This window comes from Sceloporus undulatus, unplaced genomic scaffold, assembly GCF_019175285.1.
Source record: "Sceloporus undulatus isolate JIND9_A2432 ecotype Alabama unplaced genomic scaffold, SceUnd_v1.1 scaffold_445, whole genome shotgun sequence".
Taxonomy (NCBI): domain Eukaryota; kingdom Metazoa; phylum Chordata; class Lepidosauria; order Squamata; family Phrynosomatidae; genus Sceloporus; species Sceloporus undulatus.
Window position 1 is genome coordinate 1 of NW_024803365.1, and position 8,845 is coordinate 8,845.

Consider the following 8,845-nt stretch of genomic DNA (forward strand, 5'->3'; position numbering starts at 1 on the left):
TTTTGGCTCTGTTTCGTTCCTTTATGTGCCATTCCGTTGAACCATGTTATCCCAGTAGCATCCACGGGTTTCAGTCAAGCTCCCCTGGCTGGCTTTTTTCTCTTCCCTGTGGAATTTATTCCCTGTTTTTCCTTTTCTGGGGAAAACCCCGAATTGGGAGCTCTGGGATTTCAGCTTAGTTTGGCCTTTCCCTTGTTTCACTTTGGCTACAACTTTTTTGGCTAATCCCAGCAAGAGGAAAGACCCATAAAGTCACTGGTTGAACGGTGAGTCAACATGCAAATAAGCCCCATTCTAGTTGGGATTAACCAAAAGAGTCCTGTGTTTTGAATATTTGTTTTTGCAGGTTGGGATTTGGAAAAGTGTTAGCACGATTATTATGATGATGCGCCACTTTCAGAGCTCTAATACTGTATAATGGACTTTAAAACGGAGTAAATAAATAGAATTATAGTGCAGGGCGACCCCTCCTTCAGCAAAGTGGCATGGAAAAAGAATCCATGTTAGGAAAAACAAATTGCAACCTTCTCTTTCTCTTTCAACCAGTCTTGCACCTCCGTCTCTCGGAGGAAGCCCTGCGAGAGTGATTTTGAAACCATCAAGTTGATCAGCAATGGCGCCTATGGGTGAGTTGTGGTTTTCCTCTCGGAGAGCAAACCTGATTGGAAAAAAATTCTTCTCTGGGCTAGATCGGAAAAGTTACATATTTGGGATTGCAACTCCCACAGTCCCCTAACTGGCATTACCACTGAGGATTCTGGGAGCTAGACTCACCAAAACTGCCCTCAGTAAATCCAAACAGCTTTAATCCAATTGTTGTGCCTCACTAGAGGAAAATGAGTGGAAACCAGTATTTTGGAGGATGTTGTGGGGAAATGGTTATTTCCCACCTCCCCGTGTGCTAAGTGTTGAGGGGTTTGAGGTTTCCCCCTCCATGCTTCTTCCCCTGCAGGGCGGTCTATTTGGTGCGCCACAAGGAGACTCGCCAGCGCTTTGCCATCAAGAAGATCAACAAGCAGAACCTGGTGCTGCGGAACCAGATCCAGCAGGTCTTTGTGGAGCGCGACATACTCACTTTTGCTGAAAACCCCTTTGTGGTCAGCATGTTCTGCTCCTTTGAGACCAGACGCCACCTCTGCATGGTCATGGAGTACGTGGAAGGTGAGGGAGCAGTGAGAGCATAGGTGCGCAAAGCGGGTGACATGGGTGAGCAGGGATGGATGGACAGATGTGAACCATTTCTAGGCTGGAGACTTTCTGTGAGGCAGACTGGTGGGTGATGCGGAATGCCCTGGTGCCAGGAAAGTTGGGTGAGCTCCTGCCTATCTGGCCATGCCGTTCAGCCATCCCTGCCCTATTGAGCTTTTTGGACTTCCATAGGTGGTGACTGTGCGACACTGCTGAAAAACATGGGTCCGTTGCCTGTGGACATGGCCCGGATGTATTTTGCAGAGACGGTTCTGGCCCTGGAGTACCTCCACAACTATGGCATTGTCCACCGGGACCTCAAGCCAGACAAGTATGAGTGGTGGTGGAGGAAGGGAAGGGTTGGGAGGGATCACTAAGAACAGAGAAAGAGACACATGGATGTGCATGATGTGCCTTTTTCCCTTCCCTGTTTTGCCCCTGGAAGGAGCCTGTTTATGGGGGGGGGGGGTGTATCCCCTATAGTTTGCAAAGGCAGCTATTGGACAGCATGAGTAACACCAATTCAGACAAAGACAACACCAGTGCTAATCCACTTCCCCCTCAGTGCTTTTGTAATTGTATAAACATTTGAGGCAAATTTGGTCCCCCAAAATGATTTCTTTCTTTTTAATTAACCAGACTTGTGGCCCAAATTTAGACACCCCAACTCTCAGTCCCTTAGATTGAAAACAACTATTACAAGGAATTCCCCAAGGTTAAACTAAACTCTAAAACTCAACACTCAAAGAGACTCTAAAACTAGACAGCCTGCTTAGGCTTCAGTTCTGTACATGTTTATCAAGGGGTAAGTACCACTAAAATTGCTTTGAATAGACCTGCCTAGGATTGTTTTGTCAAAAGTGGAAGAAGCTGCCAAGGAAAATGAAAAAACAGCATGCTGCCAACTCCTTTTTGGTGCAAAAATGGCACACTGCCCACTCCTTCTGGTCACCTCTTGGCTGAAGCTATTTTTATTGTGGTGACACAACTCACTTGGCTGCTGGCTTTCTAAAATTCTGTAATCTTGTATGAAGAAGGGATGCATTCTTGCTGATGCAGCCAGGAATCACCTTAGCTTTTTTGGCCGCCGTGTCACACTCTTGGCTCCATGTTTATGGAGCTCTCCCTTCTCTCAAAACTAGCTCTTTGAGGCTGCTCAAAAGTAGATGTGCTTTAAAAAACAGAGAGAATGAAAACACACAAGAAGCATAGTATGAACATATAATTAAACAGTATAATGTTGAAACACATTTCCATTGGAAGAGGTAGGATATACAGTATAAATAAAAATTATTATTATTATTATTATTATTATTATTGCCATTTCTTTTTTCAAAACGTACAGCTCCTTTGTCCGAACAGTGCAGCCTTTTTTCTCAGTAGCTGGTCAACTTGGAAAAAACCCACCTGGCCCTTCTTTTGCCCTGATTTTTTCCTTTGTTTTCTCCCCTCCCCCCCCCCCCCCCCCCCCAGTTTGCTGATCACCTCCATGGGTCACATCAAGCTGACCGACTTCGGCCTCTCCAAGATCGGTTTGATGAACTTGACCACCAATCTCTATGAGGGCCACATTGAGAAGGACACCCGGGAATTCGTGGATAAGCAGGTGCCACCTTGGCGGGTGGGCACATTAGTGCCCCCCTGAGCACATTGGGGGAATAGATGGCTTCCCCTTGGGCTCTGCTGCCCCTCCGATTGCCAGGGGCCATTCCAGAGAGTTTCTCCTCAGGAATCATATACATCCTGTGGCACATGGTGGTGGGACTGGAAATAATTGCAGCCTTCCCTGGCAGGAATTGAGCCCCAGAGTGGGCACTGAAAGGTTTGAGGATGGGAATGGCTGCTCAGTGTGAAAGCTGGGAAACTTAGAATCATAGAATCATAAAGTTGGAAGAGACCACAAGGACCATCCAGTCCAACCCCCTGCCATGCAAGAAATCCAAATCAAAGCATCCCCGACAGATGGCCATCCAGCCTCTGCTTAAAGACCTCCAAAGAAGGAGACTCCACTACACTCCGAGGAAGGAGTGTGTTCCACTGTCGAACAGCCCTTACTGTGAAAAGTATGCTCTTTCAATGTGGGTTGTGACCTGTTGGGCAGAATATGGGGCCTCAGAGCTTAGGCTTCCTAACCCCTGGACCTGATGGTCTCCTGGAATATTGAGCTCTGACGCCTTGACCAGCCTCTGCATGTGGCTGCCCCAAACCTGGTGCCACCCTGGGCATCATGGTCACAGGACGAGGGCTTGGCTATCCCACCCCATTTCTTGGCCTTCCAGGAGTAGATGGAAGCCCTAATACCTCCCTCTCTGTCCCCCAGGTTTGTGGAACCCCGGAGTACATTGCCCCCGAGGTGATCCTGATCCAAGGCTACGGCAAGCCAGTGGACTGGTGGGCGATGGGCATCGTCCTCTATGAGTTCCTGGTGGGCTGTGTCCCCTTTTTTGGTGACACACCAGAGGAGCTCTTTGGGCAGGTCATCAGTGGTATGTCATTTTTTCGGGGAGGGGAGATGTTGGAGGCATGGGGGAGTTTGAGGAAATTGGGGTCTACATCATTTCCCCCATGGTCATCTGGCAGTGTGCTTTCCCTTCTGGCTGCGTTGCTGAACTTTACCAAAGGTCCTTTGAGGAGTCCCTCAACTGAGGGGCAAAGGAATCCCCTGACCCAGATGCTGCATGTGGGGAGCATGGGTATGGTGGTGAGAGGCACAGATTGGGTTCCCCCTCTATTGCAGAGAGGGAGCCTTTTCTTGCCCTGGTTGAGGACCATTGCAGTCCCCTCAGTCCTGCCATTAGAGAGATTCACCTGGCCCCCAAAAGGCAGAACATCGAACAATGAAATGCAATACTATAAAATGTTAAAATACAACAATAACATGCTAATATTCTGAAACTAGTTGGCTGTGGCTTCTGGGAGTTGAAGTCCAAAGCACCTGGCAGACCCATGAGTTTGAGAACCCATACTACCTTGCAAAAAGTACATTTTTTTTCCTTTCCTTCCTCAGATGAAATCATTTGGCCTGAGGGGGACGAAGCTCTTCCATCGGATGCCCAGGACTTGATCACCCAGCTTCTGCGGCACTGCCCACTGGAGCGTCTGGGCACAGGTAGAGTGACACTGGGGGTAGTGGTGGGGGTGCATGCGGGATGGACAGAGGGGGGAATAGCCAGCCTGAGATGGGGCAAGGGGTTCATACCTATTCCTTTTCTTCTCATCTGCCAGGGGGCGCCCACGAGGTGAAGCAGCACCCCTTCTTCCGCAACCTGGACTGGACTGGACTCTTGCGCCAAAAGGCAGAATTCATTCCACAGCTGGAGGCTGAAGATGACACCAGCTATTTTGACAGTAAGGATCCTCTGCAAAGGGACAGAGGGAGGGGGTTCCCATGTGCACACCTGTGCAGGTTGGGCTGCACAATGCCACCCAGGAATAGGGCACCCTGGATCCTGGCCAGCCCCATAGGGGTGATCCAGAAGACAAAGGATGTGTTTGCCCTTCATGCCAAACACCTGGCATAATTAGCATTATTGTAAGGCTTAAGCAGGTTGGGTTAGAGTGCTGGGTTAGGACTGAGTGCCAGGTTCTAGTCCTCATTGAGTCATTTAATGCAACGTAGTGTAGTGGTTGGCATGCTGGATGGAGACATGGCAAGTCTGAGTCCTCTGTTCCTGTGAAACACTGAGGGTGACCAGCCCATCCACCACCTCACCCTGACCCTGACACCTTGCTGGGGTGTCGCTGAGAAATGGAGAGGAGGGCAGCATTGGGGGCTGAGGTGCCACGCTTAAGTATGGTGCCCACCAGAAACCCCATCTCTCTACCCATACCCAGCTCGTTCAGAGCGCTACCGACACCTGGGGTCTGAAGACGAGGAGACGAATGACGAGGAGTCCTGTGTGGAGATCCGGCAGTTCTCCTCCTGTTCCCACCGCTTCAGCAAGGTTGGCACATGGGGACATTTGGGGGCCAGGCGGATTAGCCTGGCACATCACTGCCAGGCTGGTGCATCCATTGTCCTGCCCAAGCTTCTAGACACTATGGTGTCCCTTCCTCCGTGTAGAGGCAGGGGCATTTGATCATCTCCTTTCCTGCTGAGGGCATAATCCAGGCCCAGAAGGGTGTCAGAGCTTGCAAAACCATCATAGAAAAGTAAAGAAGGGTCTCCAGGGATCACCCACCTCTGTTTACACCAGACTGGTCTTTGCCCTCTGCCTCCAGGTGTACAGCAGCTCTGAGTACCTGGCCAACCCTCCGGCCCTCGGCTTCCCCTCCTCCTCCTCAGGGGACCAGAGCCAAGGAGATGACAAGGATGACCGCTGGGATCGCAGCTCTGGAGACGAGGAGAAGAGCCGCCGGCCAACCACCGAGACCAGGTGGGTCTAGACCGGGGCAAGGTGTGGAGAGAGTTAGGGGACCCCTTTCAGCCCTCAAGGGCCATGCTGGATTTATAAAAATCAAAACTAGCATGAAAAATAACTGTGTATGTGTAAAAGAGATTTAAAAACAAAATAACTGAAATTAATCCTTCATGAAAAATTACTTCTTAGCAATGACTGACAAACCGCTATTACAGGTTGAGTTTCCTTTACCTGTCATTCTGAAATCCAAAATATTCCAAAAGCCAAAACTTTTTTTCATGGGTGGCTGTGATAAATAACCTTTTCCTTCCTTCATTGCCCATAGGCTTCATGCATGGACTTCCTGTGGGTCCACGGTTCACTCCTTCCGCCAAGAATGTGACCATTGGAGCCCTGCGGCCCTGAGCAGTACCTGCAGCCTAGAGGCCATGCCCAAGTTTGCCTTCTCCTCTGAAGACGAGAGCCCCTCCAGGACTCCGACCAAGTGGGAGCGCCCCGTCTTTGTGGTAGGGGACTCTGAGGCAGCCACTGCACCCCTGAGAACCCCCAGCAAGGCCTCAGCACTGGCAGGTATGTCCGTGCGCATGCAGGGGGCAGTGATCCCCAGAGCTATTTCTGCCTGCTGCCTTCAATCTCTTTCTCAAAAGTAGAGGTGAATGACCCTTTTCAGCCCAGGAAATTTGGGAAGGGTCTCTGGGGCCACGTTCCAGCAGTAGACAGGGCTCTAGCTGAAGCTCATTGTGGTCAGGTGCCAGGTGTTTACCCGTTTATCCAGTACAACTACTTACAGCCATGCAAAACCTTGTAAGTCTGCAAACCGTAGCTCCCTTTTCATGCAATACCTTGTTGGTCTGCAAACGAGAACCTGTTTCACCCTCTCTTTGCAGCCCCCTTTGGTGGCTTATTGCTTCTGGCCTGGAGAAAATAAAATAGATGAAGGCATTAAAAATATGATAATTGGGCAGCAAGGGTTTGGGAGCCCCAGGGGTTCTGTGGGCAGAGGACTGCTCCTCCAAAATTGGGACAGGAGCTTTATTTGCGGGGGGGGGGGGGTGTGGCACGAGCCAGGATTGGAGAATAGTTACTTTCTTAGACTAGAGTTTCCAACAACCTGATAATCACTGTGCTTAATATCTACTGAGGTTTGGTTCCAGGACACCCCCCACCCCCTGTGGATGCCAAATCCAGTTGGTCGTGAATGTTCAAGTCCCATTAAACAAAATGCCATAACAAAATGGTGTCCCTTGTGAAATATGGCAAAATCAAGATCTGCTTTGGGAATTTGTTTTATTTTTTTCATATTTTCAAGCTGTGAATGGTTTAACCCATGGATAAAGAATCCGTGGCTACAGAATGCCAACTGAAAAGGAGGAGGTTATCCCAAGCTCTGGTCTTGGCATGTCATATTTTGCACATCATAGATGGCCATGGAGTGCTTCGCAACGCTATAAGATTGTCCCAGCGTTCATGATGACTTAAGAGTGTCTCCTTCCTTCCTTCCTTCCTTCCTTCCTTCCTTCCTTCCTTCCATCCATCCATCTATCCTTCCAGCTGACTTAGCCAGCCTGAACCGTGTCCGTCTTCGGAGCAACAGCACTGGTGCCAAACAGTCCATCCCACGGGGTTCGGAGCCCGAGAGTGGGAGGCGGATGGGGACCCCCAAGGACAGTCTTGGGAAACAGCAGCAGCGCCTGGCATCGGGTGGGCGTGTGCCCAAATCAGCCTCCGTCTCGGCCCTCTCGCTAATCATCAGCTCAGGTCAGTGGGGCAAGCTGGATGGGAAGCCACTGTCCCCTCTTCTCTATCATGGGGTTTTCTGGGGAATGTGTGAGTTTCCATGGCCAAGATGATGGAGGAGCCCAAAATGCAGACCCTGCCTGGACTTGAGGTGCAAGCCAGAGCTGCAGTCCCCAGACTTTCATCCTCCAGAGGTTTTGGGCTTCAGCTCCCAGAATTCCTGACTACTGGGCAAGCTGGGAGCAGCAAGGGATTCTGGGAGTTAAAGTCCAAAACAACTGGAGGACCAAAGTTTGGCAATCACAAAGGATCAATTGTAGCACAACAACCCGGACACCTGGGGATAAATGTAGATATCTGTAGATATCTATCTATCTGGTATAAAAATATTTCCATTAAAAATATTCCAGGAGATTTTACACCTTGAATCCCTGATCATAAGTCCCCCAGCCGAAAAGTATGTTCCATTCAAAAATAAAACTAAGGGGAGGACACTCATCGAGGAATATGCAAAGGGATCTTGCAAAGGCACCTTTGAAATTCAAAGGATTGCTTTGCAAAACTGGTCATTTTGCATCAGAATAAAGTGCCTGGACAATTGATTTTATAGGAGCCTTGCACTGCATTTTAGTGTTGCCTTTTAGTGTTTTATATTATTGCAATAGTAACAGATGTTTTATTCTGCTAGTAAAGCACTTGGATGGTGCAACAACAACAATTGGAGTGCATCTCACAAGAACACAACACCCACACTTGCCCTCTGTTTTTCCACTGTAGACGACTTTGCCGGGGGCGCCCTAGTGAGCCCCATTTCCCCCCGGTCTCTCTCTTCCAACCCTTCCTCCCGGGATTCCTCCCCGAGCCGGGAGTCCTTGTTGGGCAGCACCACCCTCCGGCCCCCCATTGTCATCCATAGCTCGGGCAAGAAGTACGGCTTCACCCTCCGCGCCATCCGTGTCTACATGGGCGAAAGCGACGTCTACACTGTCCATCACATGGTTTGGGTGAGCAGAACGGGGTGTGGGGCTGTGGGGCGGGTGCCTGGATTGCCAATCCTCAGGACAAGGGGAGAGAATGCTGCCCCCTAAGTCGCATCCCTGCGTGTGTTTTTGTTTGCTTTCCTCATTTGTTAGACCCAGTGCATTATCATTTGAAAGGCACCCTCTGCAGCTATGGTGCCATGCATCAGCACATCCTATAAAATCACCCTTGAAAAAAGAACTTAGAAGCACAGAGTTGAAAGGGACCCCCAGGGGCCATCTATTCCAACTCTTTGCCAGGCAGAAACCCACAACTGAAGTACCTCTGAGAGGTGGGCATCCATCCCCTGTTTAAACCCACCCCAAAACCCTTATGAAGCAAATTATCCACCTGCTCCCCAGCTTTCTGGAATCAGAAAAGGAAAAGTGGAGCTTGGAAGAATTACTTTTTTGGGAGTACAAGTCCCCAAATCTCTCCCCCCCCCCCCCCATGTAATTTTCCCAAGCTCCAGTCCTCCTTCTCAAGGTCCTGCAATTCAGAAAGCAAAATTCTGGGTGTTTTTGAGCAGAGATGGATTT

The 8,845-nt window shown here is 49.7% G+C and overlaps 1 protein-coding gene across 1 annotated transcript; it reads left to right on the forward strand.

Annotated features, from left to right (window-relative positions):
- Positions 1–507: 507 nt before the first annotated feature.
- Positions 508–8,797, forward strand: LOC121917738 (microtubule-associated serine/threonine-protein kinase 3-like; the record flags this gene model as incomplete). Its single annotated transcript, XM_042443858.1, has 12 exons — positions 508–626; positions 953–1,161; positions 1,381–1,519; positions 2,662–2,794; positions 3,509–3,674; positions 4,196–4,297; positions 4,414–4,536; positions 5,023–5,132; positions 5,410–5,564; positions 5,875–6,119; positions 7,101–7,307; positions 8,064–8,797. Coding segments are annotated over 12 exons (2,019 nt in total), but the record flags the coding sequence as incomplete, so codon positions are not given.
- Positions 8,798–8,845: the final 48 nt, after the last annotated feature.